The sequence below is a fragment of the Galleria mellonella genome, unplaced genomic scaffold, assembly GCF_026898425.1.
Source record: "Galleria mellonella isolate WM207_F2 unplaced genomic scaffold, CSIRO_AGI_GalMel_v1 utg176, whole genome shotgun sequence".
In the NCBI taxonomy this organism is placed as follows: Eukaryota; Metazoa; Arthropoda; class Insecta; order Lepidoptera; family Pyralidae; genus Galleria; species Galleria mellonella.
Genome location: NW_026442019.1, coordinates 1,975,065 through 2,001,401, shown reverse-complemented (window position 1 = coordinate 2,001,401; position 26,337 = coordinate 1,975,065). Strand labels below are relative to the sequence as shown.

The following is a 26,337-nucleotide window of genomic DNA, read 5'->3' as shown; positions in this document are numbered from 1 at the left end:
AATGCTTTTAGCATTCAGTCCGCCATATACACATATATATACTAATTAATAAATAAATAAACAAATAATGCTTAAAATCGGTCCACAATTAACGGAGTAATCAATTAATACACACATTAAAATATATAGGTTATATATAAAAAGAACTTCCTCCTTTTCTGAAGTCGGTAAAAAAGATCATCTACCGCATTTGTATAACGTTATATGTGTCAACGAACCGATTCTATAAATAACTAGAACATTATTAAGCCGTCCACTGTTTCCCCGGGCTGGCCGGACCAAGTGGCAAGATTTATGTCTCCATTCATCAAGCGAACGCGTTGTTAAATTCGCCCAAATAGGCATAGACCAGATCGAGCCACGGTGGCCAGTCGAAGCTTGTACATAGAGGCACTACAGAAAAAAATATAGGAAAATTGCCTGGAAAAGATCGCTCGGACTCCTTATCAGAAGGCAGTAACTAATTTATCATCTGTACCTGAACATAAATATGATTTTTAGTGACAAACAAGCTGATAGAATAGAAATATTTTCTATTAAACTAAACTAAAAAAAAAAAAACAATATATTAACAATGCTTAAAATTATTTGAGCATTGTTAATATATTATATAAATATATTAATTTTTTTTTTATAATTCTGCTGCCCAATCTGTAATACAATCTCAACTGAGAAGAACGAGCAAGAAACTTGATTGTCTCTTTTTCGAATAAAAGGTTGTTTTTTTATTAAGAGGCTTTTATCCTATCAGGATATGTCAGCCTCATCATACCCTAATTTTATAAAATACTCACATACTTAAAACATTGATACATAAATAGATAATACATAATATCTTAGTAGTCTCTTTTGATAAAGGGAATTATTGATACAAAAATATAATAATTAAAGATTTTGCCATTCCGGAATGTGGTTCTGCGAACAAAAGCTGAATTTTGCAAGATACATATTTGAGTGAACGCAAACCGTTAAATAGCACAGAACCATAAAAAAAAAAATATTATATTTTATATACAATTAAAGACTAATAACAAAATAAATCCGTCGTAGTGATCAAAGTAGACCAGTCCCTGCGAGCAACAGCCGTTCACGAGTATAACAGAATAGTCAGCGATCATTTTAGGGAGCCCGCCCCATTACACCGCCACCAGTTTGGACATTTGAATGCACTTGCACTGTGAACGTTACAGAGTTCCAAAAATAACGTTCTCAGTAAATTTCTTTTTTGTGGTTATAACACGTGATTACTTCACCAATTCTAAATAGATAGATAGATAAACACTTTGTTTTTGCAGTTAACAAAGTTTACCCTCAAATGGGTTAAAGCTGAAAATCAGTGTTTTGTTCCTTGAACAATGTTCCACGCTGAGCTTCGACCTTTTTGTATTGCTGCAGATCACACATAATAACACAATTTTATAAATCTTATGTTGTTTTATGTATTATCTATTCTTATGTACATGTTGTGTGTGATTAGTAACAAACAAATAAACGATATATCTATCTATCTATCTATCTACTCTCGTGTCGGTTTCATATTCATTTTGTAACCGTTGTAGCTGCCTTTTTTATGAAGCAAATAAAATTTTTGTTGGTACAAAATTTACTAGTAAATATATAATTCCATGTTCAAATTACAAACACTTTTCATCTCCATATTTTTATTCTATGGTAGTGGTGTGTTCATATTTGAAGTAGGTGTATATACGGAGTACGAAGCAGTTTAATTCATTATAACCTTATCATAGGTACTGATCGAACCCTGTGGCCGCAGCTTCAGCTCCACCGTACAAACAGCACGAGTATGCATTAGCGGCTAATGTGCCGCCGCCGCGACATTGTCCTGTACCATAAGTACGCTGCGCTGCGCCCTCGTATATGGCTATCATTAAAAATAATTGCGAACCAGATGTCGAGGCAGCGACTCGGTTAATTCAAATTTAATCGAATCACATTCCTGCAGTCGTCATAAATCCTGGCAATGCGTCCATTCATTAGCGATCTTAATTAATAGAGGGATCAGTAAGTAGTGCAGCTTTGTGCTTAGTTTTTGTGCGTACGGCAGCACCGTTAGAGATATGAGAGCCTGGATTGAAGAAATATAATAAGTACCGCATACGAGGCATCATTCTTTGTACTTGTATATTTCTTCAATCATTTTATAATCTACTTCAATAGAACTTATTGGAAGGGTAACTTTATTTTGTTGAAATTAGCAACAAATCCAAATGTATCCAATTAATCGGTTTTTTATTTGTGCTACTTTTAAACATCACCAGACTGTCTTACTTATGGTCGTATTAGTAATTGGTTCACCATTAAAATTAAGTTCTGTAGAAAAAAGCCATAGTTTTATTATTTAATTATAGTGACCCGGCCCGAGTTCGATTCGAATATTAATTTAGAATTAATATTCGAATAGTAAATCAGTGTTATTCGAATATGAACGGATATACTCGTATCTATATTTTTCATAAAACAATACAATAACAATACAATTTCAATAAAACAAAGAGTCATCAATAAAACATTTAGTAAACTTAATTTTTATCAAGATAACGAATCAAAATAGCCAGAATGGTGTTCTTTGCGTTTCACTATTCGTATATCGTTGATTTTCAGTCTTCGGAAAAATAATGAGAAATATACCTTCAGCATAAGTTATTTCATTGCCTTCTGTTTGTCTATTTATCGCAGGAATGATTACCAGAATCAGTCTTTGGACTCAACTTCCTCTCCAATTTTGCTCGATCTTCGATGTCTTTCGTAACTAGATATCTGGATTTATCCATTTTACAATTTCCTCTGCACAATTCAGAAAGATCTGTCTATCGACATGGACTGCAGAGCAAATATTTAGTCTTCGTCGCAGTCTCAGACTAATATTCTTAAGCATATTCTTCCAGATATTTACTTTATACTCTAAATGCCATATGTATTTGCTTATAAACTTAAAAGTGGTGAACTGAGCCCGCGGGCTGAGATTTGATTTATCCCCAAAACAATTAAAATCGAGGTCAATGTAATTACTTGGAATAGAGCTATTCCACGTAATGGAGTAGCTGTTTAAAGATATAAATTGAAATAAACGCCAACAGAAGTCCGTTTGCGGCCAGTTTATGAGTTACAAATTACAATTTAGTGTTATTGGAAGGATATCAGAAAGTACATGAAATATCCATATCGCCGGAGGCGTTGACGACCTTAATGGGTCTGATCTCATCCTCACGTCTCGAAATCATTTTGTCCAATTTTAATGAAATGATTTTTTTACGCAATTTGAAATGGAAAAGAAGATCACAAAGACATAAGGTCACAAGACGTTACAGCGTGCAATGTGGATCCGAGGTTAAAGGACAAAGGAAATGCTTCACGGGAAATGTCATTCCACATTGTTACGGTACGGATCACGTAAGAGTTTGCTAACATATATAATGTTAATCAAATTTATCACGTCCTATATGTGCTAATTTAAAATGTAGTTCAGTTCCTTGAGGAATTTTTACATTTAGTTTAAGTAGGCACCTATAATTAAGAGGAATTAGACAATCACACTAATGTCCGTTTCAGAAAAGATGTCGTCTAGTGAGAAAACAATCTATGAACTTAAAATGTAGGTATCACGAATTATTGTAGTCTCATATTAATTTTAAAGAAAAATCCTGCTTCTTCTTTAAAGTGAATAATGTACTAAATCATCTGTTACTGTTACTGTCCTGTGTATTTGTATTAATGCTAAACTTTAAATTAAATACAGTCTCCTGCAGCTGCATACGAGTACAGGAAAAGTACAGGAAAAGATCCAAGATTGCCGGAGCCCGGGAAGACGCAAAATCTCCTGGTTAAAAAATTTAAGGTAGCGGTTCGGAATGAGTACTCAATCCCTTGTCAGGATGGCGGTGGATAAGGTCAAGATCGTCATGATGATCGCCAACCTCCGGTAGGAAATGGCAGCTTAAGAAGAAACCTTAGTTCCCATCGTAAATTTAAATATATGTAAACACAGCGAAAATTTAATATTAACTAATGTTAAACCGATTTTAATAACTCTGTTTAATTTGTAATTTATAGGACTTACTACGTTGATTTAATATTATTTCTATTTGCGATTCAAGTAGAAATTGTTTGTAAACTAAAATTTTAAAGGACAAATCGTATGAGAACACAATTCAATTAATAGAGGCGACATCTAGTGAAATATTTTGAAGTTATACAGTTGCGAGTAAGCATAAAATAGGCTTCTGACTAAACGGCTAGCATTAAGTTTCGGGTTGCTTTTGAAGTTTCTAAAAAACAGCAGAGGGCGCTGTATTCTATTATAATATTTCCGTGATGCTGAAACAAACATAGAGACAGACAGACAGATCTAATTTCTAAAAAATATTATGATGGCCTCTATTGGTTTTATTAGGACTCGTATGTCAATTTAACTCTTGACATTTCCCTTACCTTGGCGATACAGAAAATGTCAAGTCTTTGATATTTTAAGCAATTAATCTTTAAAATAACAAACGACGCAACTAGAAATAATCTTGACAAAACAATAGGCAACGAGATATTTCGAATACAATAGATTGAAAAGATTTAAATTTAGAACACCGAATTAAGTAGCAGATTTTGCTTCGCAAAAAAAAACGCCAGCTTAGAAACTATAGATAGTTACATTAGAAAAAGAGTTGTGAAAATCGGTTTAGATATGACAACCTAGCCATAAAAAATATAGACGTGTTGAAATCCTTTTTTTAGAAGTAGCCGCCCTTATATACTTTAATACGCAACCCAGAATACAAGCAAAGCTTCGCAAAGATAGAGAGTACATTGTAAGTCTTTTTAAGGGACCAGGCCCCCTTGGAATCTACTATATCTTAAATACGCCAATGCTTAAGAGTCAATAGCTTCAGTTCCCAGACAGAGACAATTCCGATCTAATCCGACGAAGCGGTGACGCGGCCGCGCAATATGGGAACCCAATACAATGGCCATAAATGCACTCGATATGAAAGCGCATCGAAACGATGCGCAATAAAGCCATATGTGTATCATCTCACTGCTGCAGTATTTCATTGAAATCAATTCTATTGCCTGCACTTGAGATGACGGCTTGAGCCTGGGAACATCAAATGATTTGTTATATACCAGTACGTAATCCAATAATGAAACTCAAACAATAATACTCTAATCTTCTACCGTATAAGTATGTTGTATGCAACATAATAGGTAGGTATGTTTATACATATAACTGGACAACGGGTATTTCATTTAGCTTAGGTATCATGAAACGAAATCCTGCACGCCTGCAATAGTGAGTGTAAAGGAAGGAATTAAAAGCATTTTCCTTTTTGGTAAAATGTTAATTATCAAGGACATTTCCTTAAGAGGATAGCCGAAAATGACAAATAATTTCGGTCATTCCTTACTAAATACAGCGTATCTAGATATCAAGTGTGCGTGTATTTTACGGTTTCGATAATTTTTCACATAGACTATAAGAAATATAAGGGCGGGGGGAGGGGGGCAAAAGGTGGAAAGAGGATTTTTATAATTTCAAATAATATTTACTCAAATAGACTTGTTCACAAGCACTTTTAAATCGTCATTTTTTTTATTTACTGTAGAATTCGGAAAGTTGTTATCTGTTGAGAAGAGCCCGCAAGAAACTAAACAGTTACTCTTTTAAATCTCTGTTAATATAAATGTAACATAACATTTTTTAGTTAACATCACAATTACAACAATTTTCCCCGAGCAAATAGCGAAATCATAAGCGACTTTAGTAAGTTCTAAAAATAAATTATGTAGTCAAATGACCTGAATAAATTTATAAATTTCAAACTAGTTAAGCAACCTGATAAAATATCAAAGTTAAAGTCACCTTATACAAATAAATTTTGTATTTTTCCGCGTGTAATGGTGGTCAGCGACCCTGTTGCTAGCAATACATCCTGTTAGTTGGTCCCTTCTAACAACTATCGTGCACCATGAATCCGATACAATGACATCGTCTCTCTCTCACCTGTCATCCCTCACTGGTAGGCTACCAGTGTTAGCATTATTCTATAAAATAAACCATAAAACATATTTAAATCATTTATTGTCTTAATTTAATATTGTTCTTACGTCTATTCTCTCTTACTACGTAATTGACTTCATTATAAATATATTTAATGCAAACTGTGATATCAAAATATCGCTAATTAAACAATGAAATAAAAATATAATACAATCCCATAATCCTAAATACCTACTTTGTACAGAGTAACAAACACTTAAGCACTATCTACATTAGTTTTTATACAGTGAATCAATGAAGCATACGGCCTGTCAGATGGTAAGCAGCTAACGCTTGCGACTTGAGCCTTGAGACCTCAAGATGGTAAGTCATACTAATAATTTAAAAAATAACAATGATAAATTAATAAGCAGGAATAATTTGTTTTTATCAAAGCTTAAAAATATGAATTCATGATTGCACTGTAAAAAATATACACTAAAATTTTATATTATTGTATACATAAGTACTTTACGAGTACTATATGAAAAAATAAAAGATTACGACCTGAGGACCTACCATGAAATGTTTTTCGAAATTTCGGAGCCGAACGAAACAGAAATTTGATGTTAAAATTACATAATACATGCCGTTTGGAAATATTAAAAATGTTAAAATATTGTTCCTTTGGACTTTTATGATATGAAGAACGAAATGTTAAACTCCATTTATTGGTCCGATTTTGCTATAAACAAAAGCACGAAATTGAGTCCGAAATTTCGGAATTTCATTTCATAGTAGACCCGCAGGTTTGCATAAATCCGTAAGAGTTCTCCATTGGCAAACCTAGAAAAGAAAATTAATGGTTAACCAATTTGAGAACTCTTGTAGTTTTGTGGGCGCCTGGTAATCTTTTTTAATCTATCCATCATAATGATTATAATTTAAGTGTCAGATTGATGAGTTAACTTCTGGTAAGGTAGTCATTGGCAATGCTCTTCCAGTCGATAGGGTCCTGGTCGGTGGGCTTAGTTTTCCTGATCTTCCGAAGTAGCTCCCATCCATTGGCCTTCTCTGTTGATGTTACATACGTGTTTTTCGGATCTTGCGCTGCAGTGTACGCGCCTAAGATTAGGCTTTGGACTAGACGTGCAGATATTAGAGTCTGAAATAGATATAGAATATTATAATTAGACAATGAATGTTTTTAATAAATATGAGATTTTTTTAGACGTTAATAGTTACATGACGCCCATATTATTGCAGACGTCTATAGGCTATGGCAACCGTTTACCAACAAACAAAATGTGATCAAAAACTAATATGAAAATTTAATGTTGTCACTTATAAAGACAAAAAGAAGTTTTTACCAACCTTCAGCAGCCTATATTCTTCATCGGGCAGCCTCCTGTTGACAGTGTACCCGGCGAGGACCAGACCTCCAGACGCTGGGTTTCCACTCACCAGGATCGCGTACGTCATCGCGATGGCCAGCTCGAAAACGTAGTACGAGTACTGGATATCACCGAAGTCTATGATACCAGAGATGCGATAGTCTGACTGACTGGAAAGAGATGTTTATTTAAAAATTGTAGTGATAAAGTTCGTCGTAATGAAGTTTTATTTTATGTAGTGGATGAAAATGAAGTGGTAACTCCGCCTGTGCTGTTGGTTTATGCTAACGGTATACCAGTGAGAAATGATACTTGGGGAAAAGTCAACTCAGTTACGCCCAATATGTTGAATTTACTGGGAATTGACCACGGTAGTTTCTAAAAGGAACTACGTAAAAGTCGACCTGATAGAGTAGACGACAATGAGGACGTTGGTCTTGTTACTACCGATCCCTTTCCCTTATGAGGAATCATTTATTGGGGCCTATCAAGTGACATATTGTTGAAATAATGTTCATACATTCTATCAATAATATCAATTCCTTACTGTGTCTGCTATGAAATACTGGGCTCCAAAATTTCTTTCCCACATAAACACAATTTATTAACACAACAAATTAACTCAGAAGGTTGTAATGTCTGAGTGAGGTGACAGCAAAGTAAGCCAGTCCCAAGCCAGCAACATTATTTTGGCTTACCTCAACAGAATGCCGTCCAATATGTGCGCGCAAACCCTCAATACAGATGCATTTAGTTGCCTATTTCAATAATAAATCTCATTCAAATATGCTGGGAGAAATATGGGCATGCCAGTGTATGTGTCATATGGTTCTATGTGAGATTTATTGTCATTTTTAGTCGAGATGAACTTAAATCAATGCCTATAATAAAATTGATGATATATATAAGTATAGAGAAACTTTCCCGTATGTTATTTTTCTTAGACTGTGAACTAAGCGAACGCTTAGTTACAAATGCGACCTGAGTAACTAAATATCTAATAATATAATATCACGCTAGGTTCTTTACAAGATCAGCAGACAGGTCAGAGTGCCCAGCTACACGGTAACTTACAAAAATATCCCCCTTCATCTATTTTTATTGTCTCATGCATGTTATTGAGCCGAAAATCCTCTCCCGTTCTTCAGTTACACTATAAGTATGTCAGTCTGATCTTGTTCGAAATGTATCATAATAGGCATAGCTGAAAGAAGTGATCTATTTCTTGGGATTTCCTACTTCCAAAATCCACGAGTACGAAGCGTACGAACCTTCCACCAGGTTTGGCCACGACGAGGATATTCATCTCGTTAACGTCCCCGTGTATGACGCCGCGCTCCAGCTCCTCCAGACGTGGCACTACTGCGTACTTGAACTCTTCGATCACCTGCAATTTTTCGCATCAACTGTACTTTTATGATTCCTACTATCTCCAATTGGGGTGAAAGGGATTATTTTTACCAGTAATAAAAAAATTTTTTATTAGTAATGGTGTTAATTTCTCTATTTACATCCTATTAGATCGATCTCCACGCGATCCCCCTGAAAACTATCGTGGTTAATTCAAGTGGAATTCGTCAGGATGGACGGACCTGCTTTCATCGTCACCTATCATCCCTCACTGGTGCCCGGCAGCGTATACAGATAGCGCAGGCGGGGTTATCATTTCTTTATCACCCATTGAAAGTATCTCCAGTCTACTTACGCGTATGTTTTTTTATAAAATTTACAATAGAAAGAAATTGACGTTCCACTTGATAGGAAGTGATAACCGTCACCTATATACATGAACAGCAACATGTATTTGTTATTCTTAATAATTATATATTTTTTCTATTATAAGAAATAAAGCGAATCTCATAATGGGAGAACGTATAGGTCTTTATATAGGCTGAGATTATGTTATTACAAGTACCTCCTCAGCTAAGTCCAGCTTTTCCGAATCCTTGATGACGTATTTGAACTTGTCCAACTCCGGGACCTTGCTCAGCATCCAGATGTGTTCCCGAGACACCAGGCCCGAGTGATTGAAGTTCTGCAAACAGGTTAAAAATATATCAATAATTGTATTAATTGTGTCACTTCATAGATGGATTATATTGTTTTGTAATCAATATTTGACCATTTGAATCGTGACTATTCTAAATAGTGTGAACATATGTTTTGCTTTAAAAATGGATGAAGCAAGTCTAGTGGATCTGAATTAAAAGACTTTATCATGTGCTCTCTAAGTAGTTAATAAGGAATTAGATGTAATTCATAGATAATAACTATTTCTGCAATCATTCACAATACGTAACTAAAAAACTAATTTATTTCTTTGGAATTATGTCTTAGTCTGATGGTATTAAAATTCAGATCAGATAGAATTTTAAATTAGGTTCCCAAAAAAAAGTTCAATTGTGATCAAATTAACATGGGACCAACATGACTTCTTTTTATTTAAGGGTTTCCTCTTCTCGATGCAACTAATCCATGGATTCACTTTCATCAATTTCAATTTCAACAGAACTTAGCACAAGTAAACTCTTTGGATTAAAAAAATAATATATATGAAGCTCGGTTAGGAATTCACAGAAAAGATATTACATAAGATGTAAGATAAAAAGAAATAAAACAATGATCCAGATTTAGTACATCTTTTTTTTACTTTCAAATGTCCATTATATTAATAGCTTGATAAAATCGAATTAAGTCAACCAAACAATGGAGTTTGCGCATAATCCCAATTTATTTGGGGTCAGCATAATAAGTTTTTTATCCATATTACAAAAAGATTTGGCTTATAGTTTTACGACCGGCCGCTTCCCTGACGTCAACCCTCTTTGGAAATGCATTTGTTGGTGGTTTCTGCCACCTACGGTATGGAGGAAAGGATTGAGGACTAGTGCATAGCAACGTCACCTTGAATGCATACTTAGCGCCGGCACATGTAGATGACAATACTGATATACTGTTCATTGTAACATCACATATTTCATGCTTACAATTATTACATGCAAGGTTAAGAACGATCCTAATGAAGCCCGTAGTGTAGATCTTTAGAAAATACACAATATTTATATACACTGGGTTCACTTCATGGCAGTTGGGCATCTTACATGATTATTCCTAGCAACACAAAGTCGCCGATTACAGACACCAGTATCCAGTAATTTAACTGATCTCTCTTTCAGTGGGAACACAGTATTTGAACACGCTGCTTACTATCGAAATATAGTGACAGTTAGGTAAGTAGACAAAAGTTTCCTGCTCCCTAAACAATTTAGCTGTGTTATAGGTTACGAAACGACAATAATGTGACTGGAAAATTTTTCGAAAATTAGATTTGTTAATTAATTGAATAAAGAAATTAGAAGCTTCTTATGACACAGAATATTATAAGTTTATAATAACAATTTTAATTTCATGAAACCGCAGATTCTTCAGATGGAGGATTTTTATCGTCACTTTAATTTATCCCCGCTAGCCATCGGTTGCTCCAACTAGGTATTTCACTACCACTTCCACGTACTAAATCTTTCAAACCGAAAACAAATATATCAGTCACTTCAGTTACAGCAGAGGATCTTACCTGCAGCTTATTATCCAAGTTAGCCACGAACTCTCCCAACTGATATAGAAGCGACTCAGTCAACGGTACGTTCTTCAGGATCTCCCCGGGGACGAACTCCAACAACCTCACCGCGTGCCTCTTGCCGCTAATTGTTTCTATCGAATGCAGATGTCCGAATACATTGCGCACTGGCTTTGGACAAGTTACTGAACGTGTATCTGTAGAAGAGAGATGAAAATATAAGTGGAGGAAAATGTGATGTGCTAATATATTCTTTAACATCTCCAAGCCGTCGTTATGATAATAGTCATCACCCAAGAGACTACAGCACGGGGATCTTCAAAAAGGGGGTAAAGAGGTTTCTTCAGTTAGTTTATTAGGTTTGTTAGGTTTTATGGTATAAAATTAACTTTTGCACCAGTATTGTTGATACGTTGGTTCCTAGTTGCCTTTTATGATATCTTTGAGATGAAATGATAAATCTTAAAACAAATAACTCACTCAGGAAGTTCATAATCTCATTCTGCGCTTCTACGACACTGACGTCCTGGGAGTCCATTGAGTTCATAATCTTCAGCACGTAGCCGTGGGGGCTGTGGCTGGTGATTAAAGGGTTCTTAACGTTGGGGTCCTCCGTGATTTTATAATTCTTGTCATCGTAGCCGTTCAGTTCCACCAACTCCAGCACTGAGATGCCGTACAGCCTCTCAGCGAGAAGCTTGACACCCTCGTGATCGATGATGGGCCGGATATCAGCGCCCGGCTGGAGACTGGCAGAAATGGTGTCCGTCATATTGGCTTCAGTTTGTAAAGTTCTGTGATCTGGAAATGAATGAGAGATTAGATTAAAGAGTTATGCTAACGCTCCACCTGCTAAGTGACAATTGCAAATGCACTTTGCAAGATAGTCAGAGAGAACTGGGTGCCGAAAGTCTTTTTATATACAAATCTCTTATTTCATCTATTTTGTAACTAGTTTCATGCAACAAGATGTATTAGATATAGACGAGGGCCTTCTCATAAAAATATATTATGATCAATCTTCACAGCAGATCTTTTTTTGTTTTTGGGTGTGGCTGGTAACTTAAACTCATCTGATTAAAACTAAGAGTTAACTATTCCTTTCCAACGTCCCTGCCAAGCGTGGCAATTAGTGGCAAATTGCCCCTTATGGAGGCGGCCTATGTTCAACAGTGTACAGTTAACGGCTGATATCATGATGATGATTGCCTATTCACGGAAAGTCCCATAGACGTCATTGAATAAAATGTGAAGCCCATGGTATCCCTCGCGCGTTATCTGTCCTAAGGGCTGAGGTGTGATGACTCGACACCCTAGGCTGTAACTGTCACATCCTACCCTTCAAACAGGAACACAGCCACACAAGTGCAGCTTCTTGGCAGTAAAAACAAGTGAGATAAAATTGCCTCAGTTTTGTTTTGTGTATAAAGTCTCTCTCTGATAATTTATGAAAGTTATGACAATAAGTTCAACGTACATAAAAACATCGCGGCTTTAGAGATGTTTTTCCCTTGAACACTCAGGTTGCGGAATGAGCTCCCTGCCGAGGTTTTCCCAAGAGACTACAGCATGGGGTTCTTCAAAAGGGGGGCAAAGAGGTTTCTTCAGGGTCCAGAACGCGCGCGTAATACCTCTGGTACCATCTGGTATCATCTGATCCTAGTATTGCAGGCTACGCTAACCGCTAACCATCAGATGGACCGTATGCTTGTTTGCCACCTCAGTGGTATAAAAAAATCGACATTTATCATGGCAGAACTAGTTTTTTTTTTAAATCACATTACTAATTCGATTTTATTGAAATATCTATGGACCGATCTGAAGGAATGTTGTAAAAAAATTCAGATGAGTTTATAAATGGCGGAGATCTGAGGTAATAAACATAAAAATACAACTTTTTGAAGTCGGTTAAAATGTAGAAAACAGTAAGATTAGCAGAGATGCTCATAACAACCAGACTAGATATAATGTAGGCGACCGCAGCCAGCCGGTGCCGGCTCACGGTATCGCATTGTTTGTCATTCTCGGCATCTTTATCGGACCCTGTTTCAATAGTGCCCTTTCTCATCTTTCTCAGGTCAAGTATATGTTTGACAAACACGATATGGATTTATATAGACCTAACTGTACATACTTTGTGTCTATTTTCACCTAAAATTATGTACAGGAGGAAAGGAATTGTTAGTAATGTGGACTGCCAGTCCCATTGCTAACAATATACTCTAACCGTTTGACCTCCACGTGGTGCCCCCTGGAAATCATCGTGCTGAAGTCCAAGTATATTCATCACGATGAGCTAACTGACCTGCCCTTTCATTGTCACCTATCATCCCTCACTGGTGCCCCGCCAGCGTATACCGTTAGCGCAGCCGGAGTAACCATTCCATTATCATTCATTGAAAAAAATTATGTGCAAAAGATGAAACAAAACTCCGATTTTTTATATAAAGTTATGTTACAAAAGGTTCGGGAAAACCTTGACTAAACGTTTCCAAATCACACTAATAACGACCGGATTGAATTCATTACATGCTGCTACTGCCACTCATGAGTAAGGGTCACGGGTAGTGGCGAAACTAGTCAAGTTTCCTCGACAAAAATACACGTAAGTTAATTTTGTCGTTATTAGTATTAAAAATGGAACAAAACAATTAGGCGCGAGAGGGAGGTCGCTATCAGTATAATTTTGACATCAACACAAGTGCTTCGATAGTGGATATAAACGAGTACCTATAGCCATAATTGCGGTACGTTTTATGCTATTTGGCATAACAGACAAGTCTACCACTCACCTGATGGAAAGGGGTAGTCGTCGCCCATAGACATGAACAGCACCGTGGACACAATATCAATGGTGGACAAACTTTTTTAATGGGGGACCATAAAGTTTAAGAAATTTTAGAGGAGGACCAGAATTATAGAAAAAATGTATTTTGTGTTAAAGCTTTTAAACATACCATTATAAAATCATTACCGCATTACACACAAATGTTACAAATTACCTTTTACCTTGAATAATAATTAATTTAACTTTTATTCGAAGGCCCTGCCATGGTAGGCGTGTGAGACATCTGGAATTGTTTTTGATTTACCATAATATTTTCGAACTACGCGCCTAGTTCAGCTTCACCCATAGTTTAAGCATCTATTATTCTACTAAGTAGAATCTACTTTCTACTTCTCGACCGTCAAAACGTAATTACAGCGGCCCATATACTATCCATGTCAATGGAACTTTCGGCGGGCTGGATTAAATACTTTCGCGGGCCGAAGTTGGCCTGCGGGCCGTACTTTGTTCTTGACTGCATTATATTATGACACTTACTGTACACTAACGTTATCGCTTCTGCACATTTCTGAACTGAACATTTTTCCAAATATTAGGCCTGCCAACAGCTTTCAACATACCTTTGTTTTTTTTTTTTACAACTTATGATGGAAAGTGGTAACCGTCGCCTATAGACATGAGCAGTACCATGGACATAACAGAGTATACTGTTTCGCTCATGATCCCCCATGCTTTGCTATTCCTGAGGACTCAGATGTTATTCCTCTGTACCCGGTAAATTCACGCCATATCCCACCCTTCAAACCGAAACACAGCCTTGCAAACATAACTGCTTCACGGTAGAAACACGAATGGGACAGAGGTACCCAAGCAATCGACTTTTGTACAAAGTCTCCCTCTGGTGTTGAACTATAGTTAGTTCTAGATATTATCTTAAAATAATGCTATGAAATAAAACATAACACGACGCGTCGCCAATTATAACTATTTCGTGTACTCGCAAAGTTCAAATTGTATTATCACTATTTGTGTAAACCGTGTCGTGTCGCGCCGTGTCGTGTCGCGTCGCGTCGCACGCTGAGTGGAGAGGCGTGTTCTATTGATTTGTATCAATTTGTATCATGTATCAACATCGCCATCGACTGGTGATGTCATTGACCGCTCTATATCACATACAAGAAGACTTTATACCTCGTCATACGCACATGCGCCCTTGTCGACTGAACGTTTTAATGGAACAGTACGGTGTACTTTTTTATTGGATGAAAATGGAGTGGTAGCCCCGCCCGCGCTAACGGGATACGCTGGCATAGCACCAGTGAAGGGTGATCGATGAGGATGAAAACAGGCCAGTTAACCCATCATGATGAATTCATCAGGAATTAATCATGATAGTTTCCAGGGAGAACCGCGAGGAGGTCGACCTGGTTGGATATATTGCTAGCAATGGGATTCTTAGTCTCCATTACTAACAATCCCTTTCCCCCAGTACGGTGTACTAGGTACAGTGCATACAAAGTAACTAAAATATAAAGACTAGAGCGGGATTGTTAGTAATGGAGATTAAGGGCCTGCTAGCAATATACCCTGTCAGGTCTTCCCGTGGTCCCCCTGGAAACCATCGTGCTGAATTTCTAGTATTTTCATCACGATGGACTATCTGATCTACCTTTTCCATTCTCACCTATCACTTCTCACTGGTGCCCCACCATCGTATATCGTTAGCGCAGGCGGGGCTACCATTCCATTGTCATCCATTAAAATATATATATATATATATATATATATATATATATATATATATATATATATATCTATATATATATATATGCAAACACAACTGATTTACAGTTGAAACACGAATTTGAAAGAGGTATCCGAGCAAACGACTTTTGTACAAAGTCTCCCTCTGGTACAGGACTGGTATACGCTGCTGGAGTACCAGTGAAGGATGAAGTCACGTTAGTTCGCCAGTTGATTGTAACGTAGTCTTTTGGAGACTATTTTGGTAAAATCTTAGTGATTTCGTCACTCAAAGTCAAATGTCAAAGTGTCAAATTTCAAAACTCAATTTCATGTTTTCATTCATACCGAAATCGGCCCATTAAATGAGGCTTAACATTTCGTTCCTCATAAATCCTACTATAAAAGTCCAAAGGAACGATATTTGAACATTTTTAATCAGCATGTATTATGTTTATATTTAGAATAAGTTTAATATTGTAATCTTTTGGGGAAAACAATAAAGAGTATCTATCTATCTAATTTAAACATCAATTTTGTTTCGTTCGACACCAAAATTTCAAAAAATTATTCATGGTAGGCCCTCTGACTCCATGTTCTTCTATCATCCCTCAGTGGTAAGTACTCTACCAGCGTATACCATTTCACAATCCTTCCTACTAATTTTCTAAATCTGAAAGTTCGAAATAGATGTTTAGTTTGAATGTTTGCTATATAATCACGTATCCAAGTGTCGAGTTTCATTCGATTCGTGCTTGATTTAATAACAAAATTCGATACCCTTTTCCATACAAACTTGCACGTTTATAATTACAAGAATAGATACCTACGGGGGCCATGGCACTTTCCACCTATTTTATTTTATTCTGAAACTCCTTTTTCATTGAGTCAATTGTGAATTTATTTGCATAGGTTTATTATTGTTATTTATTTATTTTCTACATTTATATACATTCTAAGTTGTATAAAATATATATATATATATATATATATATATATATATATATATATATATATATATATATATATATATATATATTTATTATTTATGCATTATTACATATGGAGGTATATACAGTTACTTTTTATATGTTTAATTCTAACTAAATATTATTGAGTTTTATCTTTAGCTGTACATTTTAAATTCTATAGTGTTATTTTATCTTCTCAAAGGTTGACTGTAAGAGATCCCTCTATGCGTTAATTCCGCCATTATACTTAAATCTTTTAATGTGTCCAATATAAATTATGTACAATAAAGATTTTACAAAACAAATTTAAAGAGTCAACCCATCGTCACAAAATTCGGAATTCCTTCACGTAATGGATGCCTATTTCAAATGCTCTTGTCTCGTCGGCAACTCCGCGGTCGCAGGCAGATCTTAATAATTTTATAACTGATTTCAAATGCTTATTTGTTATATTACTTCACGTTTACACTCAAATAAAATGAGTTTGTTTGTTTGTTACCATACAGCGTCTTAACGGCTTAATCAAAAACTATGACATTTATTTATATTACATTTATATTATACGTAATATATTAAATGGAGAATTAGTTCCACCTGGGTGGGTTTAAAGTCTGTTATTTTTTTATTGCGGAATAAACACCCATAATTTTTGGGTGTTTATGATTTTGTACGTATTGTCCCGGTCACTATACTGGACATAGACAATATTATTATGCAGCCTAAGAATAAAAAACTTTTAATTTGATTTTGAGTTTATTAAGAAAGAGATGAAAGTAAAATGTAAAACTACAGTCAAACTGTCAGCAGAGTTATTACAAGTATTAAATAGATGGTTTAGGCTCTATTTCGGGTGAAACTGTTATGTGGTGAATAGTAAAAGCAAGCCTGAATGTCCTCGCATTCAGCTTTATAAAAAACGACATAATTAATGTCTAATTAAATTTTTTCAACAAAATTTCTTTTGTTATTATCAATACAGTTAGGATACAAAGCGCGCCGGTGTCTGCCGCCTGTCGGATGTTTGCCCTTTCCACCATATTATATTTTGTCTAATGACGCGCGCCCGGCAATGTGATAACACGCCAAATCTGTTACATTTGACAAACTTAAGTTTGGCTTAATATCTCCAAAAAACTTGATGTAATTATTAATTACATATAAAAAGATACTGATGTTAGAATTTTTTGCGTAATATTATTTTCATAATAAAGCATTCTAAATGTTTTAAAAATTTCGTTCTATAAAATGTGTATAATGCCAAAATACTAACATTCTTACCAATCATCACTTAGATAAATTTTAATTCTCTTGAAAAATCTTCTCTAACTGTTAATATTTGCAAAGCTATATTAAAACTTTTTAACTAGCATTAATTTCATCTTGTAGCACAAGGCAATTTTAGTGTTTGTGTAGAATCTTCATTTTTTTATTAACAAGGAACTTAATCGTTGAGAACAGTTTTTATTATATTTATGGCTTGCAAATAAACACAGTTTATAGTAACATGTGGATATTTGAGTTTTGTTAATTCGAATTTTCTAATTATCGCCAATAAGTACAAGAAACTTATTTGCTCCATACACTTTCATTACTTTTTCAACTTCTTGGCTAAGGTTTCACTAGTGTGAGGATTACTTTCTGTATTCAAACTTTTAACGTATGCAGGTTGAGGTTTATATAAAAATCTTTTATTCCTCATTTAACTCAAAAATTTCTCTATATATTTTATCAAGTTTTTGTCGCTAAAGCTTTACGTGAAGGTATTTTAAATTTTGGTTGCAATTTTTCGAATCCATAAAGGATTAATAACAAATATAGCTCTCGCTAATATATGATCATAAACTCAGCATTTATTGTAGTGTTAGCAGACGACGAGGGGCTTATAAAAGAATCATTTGTCTCTATCTCTGACAGTCCATTTTGGTTTTGGACGAGCTATCTTTTATATTTCATAGAGTAATGTTTCTGGAGATTTTGGACAAGTGATAAGATGTTGATCAATTTGTACAGTATTACAAAGCAAAAACAGACTTGTTTGGTAAAGTATAGTGCTCCCATATGCGTAAATCTTTAGGTCTCCCCATTGAACCAAAAAAATGAACGATGATTAGTTGGTCTGACGAAAATTCAACAATAGAGTGCCTTTTTTTTACTGATTATTTCTTGTTATTTACAATAAATTTATTAAAAAAATAATAAAATAAATACAAAAAACCTTTGTAAAATTACATCTCCTCGGAGGATTAAACGCAGAATAGTTTATTATCGTATTGTTCTGTATTTTTCTCAGCAACTTCTTTAATTCGATTAGGTACTTACGCATATTATGTTAAAAATAAATATCTAGTACACATCTTAGGCTATCCACCATTATTATCCAATGACGTCTCAGCTAACTATGCACTATCATCCAAAATAACCGTGTATTGAAAATTTTATCCCAGTCGGTTGAGGATTGAGGATAATTGCATCAACATACGAACATACCTACATACTTTTATTTACATAACGCAAGCTAAATAAAAGCTTGTAATAATACATCTAATTTTAAGTTAAAATTGTTAAGTGATCATGATATAATTGTATCATTCAAAAATCCACTTACCTTTAATTATTTCTTGTTAAGTATAAATATTATTTCAAATCTGCTCCCTTAATATGCACTTTTTTACTGCTTTTCCTACCTAACACGTTACCAGGAAGTCACGTTACCAGAGTCAGAGTAATAGTGAACACGTTTGACAGTGATTGTCGTCGCCTCATATTCAGCGTCGACGAATAGGGGAATCCCCAGTCATAATGTATTGCATGCGTGGCGGTCTTACTTCAAATCCATAAACAAAGAGATAATTACAGAACTCGATACTAGATGGCGCTGTTTTTGTTTGAAGAAAGTTTGCGGGCTAAAATACATAGAATTTCATCAATGACTTCCACAAAGAACAACATTTCTGTTTTTTCTAAGTCCGTATCTCTTCCGTATATTTCATAAGATATAAGACATTGTTATGCAACGTGATTTTGTCGCTGTCTTGCTAGCAGGGTTGACAGATATACGATTTAAATCGTACTCATACTATTATTTGTCTATTTTTTAATGTACGATCGTAAAGATTATGATCGTAATTCGACAAAAACATACGACTTTTTGGTTACCTGGCAACATTTTTATTATGAAACGAACATGCTCACATCATCAGTCACATGCAACAATTTATTGGGGATTTCCCCTTCACATCTGGCAGTCCTGCTTGCTAGAATATAGGTAAGTCAGCCACAGTTACTGACGATCGATATTTAAAGGGTATTGTTTTTGTGCTAAATATTTCATAAAAACGTTATTTAATACTTTGCACTGGAAGTAAAATGGATGCTAATTTGAGAGATCAAGATCTTCGTATAAAACAGTTAATAAAAGAAAATCTACGTAAGTACTCTTTTTATACCTAGGTAGGTAAGGTATAATAAACACAAAAGGTACTTAGATCGCGTGTGTTCGAAGCATTTATTCTAATAAATTTAATTTAAAATTGTAGAAAGAAAAAAATGTCTGCCAAGCCGTAGCCGAAGCCGATCTCCAAATATATTTGGTGATAGTGAGACCCAGTGTCCAGATGATTTACCCAGCGTCGTCGCAACAAAGAAAAAAACGAGGATAAAGTAAAAGAAAATTTACTGAAAGAAGAAACAAACTGTTCTAAATGCTTAATTTATGGAGAAGAGGATAAAAGAAATGAGTATTTCGGACTGTTAGTGGCTCAAGAATTTAAATATATACGGCCATGTGTGCGAACGAGGTGTTATGAAGAAATTTTAAAGTATCTACGGGAAGCAAAAGGCCAACATGTTGATCAACTGCAACATGAAAACACTGAAAATTAATTACTTTCATTTTATTATATATAGATTTTTAAAATTTCCTGAAATATTATTAGTTAACGTTTTATTTAATATTGTAGAATTGATCAATACAATTTATAAAAATAATTTATTGGTATTACTTACATATTTTCAAAAAAATACGTAAAAACCTATTTTTTTGGGTGATTATGGGAGTTTATGGGTGTTTATTGGGTTTTTACCAAAGCACCGGGTTTAAACCCGGTGCTTTGCCCATCTGTAGCTAGTATTAAATAGATGATTTTTAGTTTTTATAGAAAACGACATAATTATATGTCTAATTAAACTGTAACAAAATAAGTATCAATACAGTTAGAACAAAGCGCGCCGGTGTCGCCGCCTGTCGGATGTTTGCCGCTATATTTTGTCACATGACGCGCGCCCGGCAATGTGATGTTTACAATGTTAATATCCAAAAAAAACTTGATGTAATTATTAATTACATATAAAAAAATAGTATTTTTCGTAATATTATTTTCATAATAAAGCATTGTTTTAAAAATTTCGTTCATAAAATGTGTATAATGCCTAAGATTCTTACCAATATGATATTATTAAAAAATTCATAAATTAAATTTGTCTAGCATTAATTTCAAAATATCTTAGTTAGGTTCATTTTTTAAAATGAGATCTTTCAAAAAACGTTTATAGTATGCATTTAATTTATTAATATCCCGCACTGTTACTGAACTTTAATTTAGTTTGTTTCTTACTTTATCTACGTATTTAGATAAAAATCATTTCATTATTCAGATAAAAATGCTTCAACATTCCTTTGACTAGACGTTACAAGACGAAAAACAAACAAATTAAAACAAAACCAACGTTATTGTATAAACCACTGCTTAATTACATTATTTATTTACTTCCTAATCAATTGTACAGTAAAAACAAAACAATAGGGCATGATATGGATGGTAAATAAGACACAAAAACAATTTGAACGTAAGCTACACTCACCGTAGCGTGTTGTGCTCTCGACTGGCGTACCGCAGCACCCGTGCGTCGACTACTGGCGGCCGGCAAATTATGTTTAACACTAAATAAAGTTGAACAAACACGTTGGCCGAACGTCACTCACCGTGCCTGATAAGCGAGATGAGATGAGTGTGCGACAATGAAACGTGCACAGATGGTGGACTCCATGTAAAGCACACGTCTTGTTTGGCATTTTTTTTTGATGGGTGAAAATGGAATGGTAACCCCGCCTGCACTATCGGTATACACAGGTGGGGTACCAGTGAGAGATGATAAGTGAGGACGAATGCAGGTCAGTTGGCCTATCGTAATGAATTTAATTATGAAACACAATGGTTCCCAGGTGGTGGAGCGAAGCCTTCTGCCTCCCTCTAATCTTTGACCAGTGTATAGGCATCTAATGCTATTGTGCAGGCTGTCTGGAGATGGCTTGTGTTATGGTGCGATTATCTTGCAATCTGATGTCGCATTTTGTTTTTTTTTTAGATTATTTTAAGTTGTTATCAATTTCAATACAATGTTGTTATTGTATTTACTTGCACAATAACACTTCATATTTTGTTTTTTTTTTAATGGGTGATAATGGTATGGTAACCCCGTCTGCGCTGTCGGTATACACTGGCGGGGCACCAGTAATAGATGACTAACAAGGATGAAAGCAGGTTCGTTAGCCCATCCTGACGAATTTAACTAGAATTAGCCACAATGGTTTCCAGTGGGAACCACGTGGAGGTCGAACTGACAGGGTTTTTTTTTTATACAACTTAGAATGGCAAACAAGTTGAGGGCCCACCTGATGGAAAGTGGTAACCGTCGCCTATAGACATGAGCAGTACCATGGACATAACAGAGTATACTGTTTCGCCTATGATACCCCCCATGCGTTGCCATTCCTGAGGACTCAGATGTTATTCCTTTGTACCCTGTAAATTCACGCCATATCCCATTCTTCAAACTGAAACACAGCCATGCAAACACAACTGCTTCACGGTAGAAACACGAATGGGACAGAGGTACCCAAGCAATCGACTTTTGTACAAAGTCTCCCTCTGGTATATATTCCTAGTAATGGGGCTATTAGACCCCATTACTAACAATCCCTTTCCCCCCGACAATCCTGTGTTATGAAGGTCAGGCTACCATACTTTACATAATTATTTTTTTTATATAAATTTAAAGAATTACAGAAAATATACAAATTAAGGTTAAACTACAAATGATAAATATTGTTTAAAAATATAGACAACAATAATAATAGATATTATATGGATGTTGGACCTGTTCTTGTCTCTCCAATATAATTTATTATTTAATGTTTTTTTATATTTTTTTTCTATAGCCAATTTCAATACACCGTAATAAAAATGTAAAAAAACTAATAATTGATCCGACCATAGGACAGTCTACAAACGTTCTATGGTTGTACAAATCAAACGCATATCAATTAATTGATAAAATTTACAATTCATTATCAACTTTATTGAAAAAATGTTTCTGCGATAATTACAATGAAACTGAGGTAACTTTTCAATTCTACCAGAGGGAGACTTTGTACAAAAGTCGTTTGCTTGGCTAGCTCTGTCCCACTCGTGTTTCAACCGTGAAGCAGTTGTGTTTGCATGGCTGTGTTTCGGTTTGAAGGGTGGGATATGGCAGTGAATTTACAGGGTACAGAGGAATAACACCCGAGTCCTCAGGAATGGCAACGCATGGGGGGTATCATGGGCGAAACAGTATACTGTTATGTCCATGGTACTGCTCATGTCTATAGGCGACGGTTACCACTTTCCATCAGGTGGGCCGTCAACTTGTATGCCATTCTAAGTTTCAGAAAAGATTTATACTTCAATATTCAAACATCTAAAAACAAGAATGTATATTAATAACAACATATCGACTCCCCTCCACTATTTGATGTAATTTATTACGCTTATCGCTCGTGTTTAGTCTACAATTTATTTGAATCTAGATAAACTGTTTTCGAATGTTGTGGGATAGTGCACTGATTTACAGGGTACAGAGGAATAACACCTGAGTCCTCAGGAATGGCAACGCATGGGAGGTATCATGGGCGAAACAGTATACTCTGTTATGTCTATAGGCGACGGTTACCACTTTCCATCAGGTGGGCCGTAGCTTGATGCGATTATAAGTTGTATAGAAAAAAAGTCAAACTGTGTGTGTACTGTGTAATTCAATAATACTGTTGGCGGCAATTGATACTTCCTGCTATCGATAACGGTTTACACCCGTATTGGGCACGCACTCATATTGTTACCATTGATACTAGTATAGTATTATATATATATATATATATATATATATATATATATATATATATATATATATATATATATATATATATATATATCTGTGCCATATCACTATTTTGCACCATTAAAACTTTTTTTAACCAACATGTATTTAAATTTCGTGTGCTCTGGAATAGAATAGGCCACCCCTTCCTTTCCCGTGGGTGTCGTAAGAGGCGACTAAATAGGGTGAGGGATGGGCAGCAGCGTCCCTCTTGAAAAAACCAAAAATCTGCCAACCGTGGCAACTACTGACATAACCCCCCACAGCAGGAGGCGTATGTTCATCAGTGGACAGTTAATGGCTCATATGATGATGATGATAATGATCTACACATATGTAAATTTAATGGCGACTGACGCCACTCACTTTGACATTTTATAATATACCTATTACCTTTTTCCTATCATTTCGAAGTCAATTTAAACTATCAAATCTCTTTTCAAATTTCATTCTTTATGTACGGAGATATTTTCTGATTAAGATCGTGACAGCGCGGTATAGAGGTCGTTAACACGCTCTAGTGATAAGCTGATAAGGTTTGTACTATTTCTAGGTGGATAAGTACATCTTAAAGTGAATGCTGGAGTTATTTAGATACACACAACGAAGTTTGTTGAACGCCGTTCAAGGTATTTTTGGAGTTTATATTATAATTAAATTTATGTGCGTGTAATCGACTGAAGAAACGTAATATAATCTCAACTCAATTGCTCCATTGTAACAAATTTCTTAGAAACTAACCAACATAGGAATACAAAAACAATTACACAGTCATTTCATAATGTTCAAATTGGTGCGAACTAAAGAACGGCCCCTGTTACATAACATAATATTTCTAATCATGTAAAGATAAATATTTGCTATTAAAATTTTAACAGGTACTTAAGTAGACAACGAAGGAAATTAACTGGTAATATACAGGAAATTTATGTGGTAAGTAGCCATTTACGAACATAAAATTATATTAATAAATACTATAAACACCGTTATAATAATATTTCTGTAAATACACACAACGGCCCAAATAAGAGGCTTAGTGCGGTAATAAGAGTCAAATTTACATTATTTCCGCAAATACAATAGAAAATAATTAGCCACATAGAATGTTATGAAAACACGAACAATTCAATACTATTCTATACTGTGCCGCCCGTGCCGCTATTAAAGATGATAATATAGGTACTCATATTAGACGAACGATCCAGATAGGAATTTGCTCTGTTAATCTGCTGCAATTATTCTAAAAATAAGCTGATTTTAAACTATTAGATCTTGAATAGGTATTTAAAATCACACGTTTCAGTTTGTGTTCACATTTTGCGCAAACAAGTAAACAATGTACGGAAACTTTAAATACATCAGTCAAGATTATGTCTCGGCCGGTCACCGAATATTTACTCCGAGTCACAAAGACAGCGACTTTATTACGTTGCGATAAGATTCAAAACTTAACAAGCATTCAACTGTTTTTATTTTGTATTTATCTCGTTACATGTTAACTTGATCCCGGTTTTGTGGAGCAATGACACGTTGACAGTGACATATTGTCCATACATTATGTTTATAATTCGATGCAATTATCATGTGATTTTTTTTCAGATGTGAAAATTAATTAGTGTAAATCCCCGCTCGCGCTATCGGTATACGGTGGCGGGTACCAGTGAGGGATAATAGGTGAGGGTGAAGCAGGTCAGTTAGCACATCGTAACTAATTCAACATTAAATCAATCACGATAGTTTCCAGGGGGAAACCACGTGGAGGTCGAACAATGGGCTGTTAGATATCATTACTTACAATCACTTTCTCCCGACAGGGTATATTGCTGATGATGGGTATTAGCGTCACCCAATACTAACAATCTTTTCTCCTCAATGATCAAGGGGGTTTAAGTTGAAAAATAAGAGGGTAAGGAAGATATTGTTAGTAGTGGGTATTTAAAAGTTCATTCGCGTGGTTCCCACAGGAAACCATCGTGGTTAATTCTTATTGAATATGTCACGAAAAATGTAGAACTTATATTTTTTTTGTTTTGTTGGAAATGTTATGTTTAGCGCCATCTATACAATGTAATAAAAACTAATAAGTAGTTCATATTTTTTTCTATTTAATAATAGATAGCATACCTTTTGTGCTAATTCATTTAATTCTTCTATTCACTAGTAGATGGTAGTAGCTGCAATATTACAGATTAACACTGGTCTTTTAAAAGGACACTACAGATGCCACTATGCTATCCAGGCGGCTTAGTATAGAAATGAGTCGAGTTCCTACTGAGTTTTATTTTTGATGAGTATATATGATAATTGACGATTATTGGTATATTATTATTATAATTTCATACATATTTCTGATTTCTGTCGGGCCTGCACATTTATACATTTTTGTGCAACTTAGAATGACAAATAAGCAAACGGTCCGTCTGATGGAAAAGGGCAACTGTGGATATGACAATAACACTGTGATGCCTCATGCGTTACTATTTCTGATGATTATTATGTTATGCCTCCATACCACAGTACCCGTACTTTCTAATTTTACTATCTTCAGACCGTACAACCACATTTATAACGACAGTTGCTTGCTGTAAGATGAGAAAAAAAGAGTAGCTATAGAGTAAGTAGGTACTACTTAAGCACATGATATTAGTGCAGTCACCCTCAGCTCTCTTCAATCGTACATT

At 35.1% G+C, this 26,337-nt stretch overlaps 1 protein-coding gene across 1 annotated transcript; it reads right to left on the bottom strand.

Annotated features, from left to right (window-relative positions):
• Positions 1-6,074: 6,074 nt before the first annotated feature.
• LOC113509413 (hydroxylysine kinase) lies at positions 6,075-21,467 on the bottom strand. The gene is made up of 7 exons (XM_052893519.1): positions 21,323-21,467; positions 11,441-11,761; positions 10,958-11,157; positions 9,299-9,418; positions 8,655-8,770; positions 7,364-7,553; positions 6,075-7,154 (listed from the first exon to the last, which is right to left on the bottom strand). The coding sequence occupies exons 2-7, from the start codon at positions 11,730-11,732 to the stop codon at positions 6,954-6,956; spliced, it is 1,119 nt and encodes a 372-aa protein (XP_052749479.1). The 5' UTR covers positions 11,733-11,761; positions 21,323-21,467; the 3' UTR covers positions 6,075-6,953.
• Positions 21,468-26,337: the final 4,870 nt, after the last annotated feature.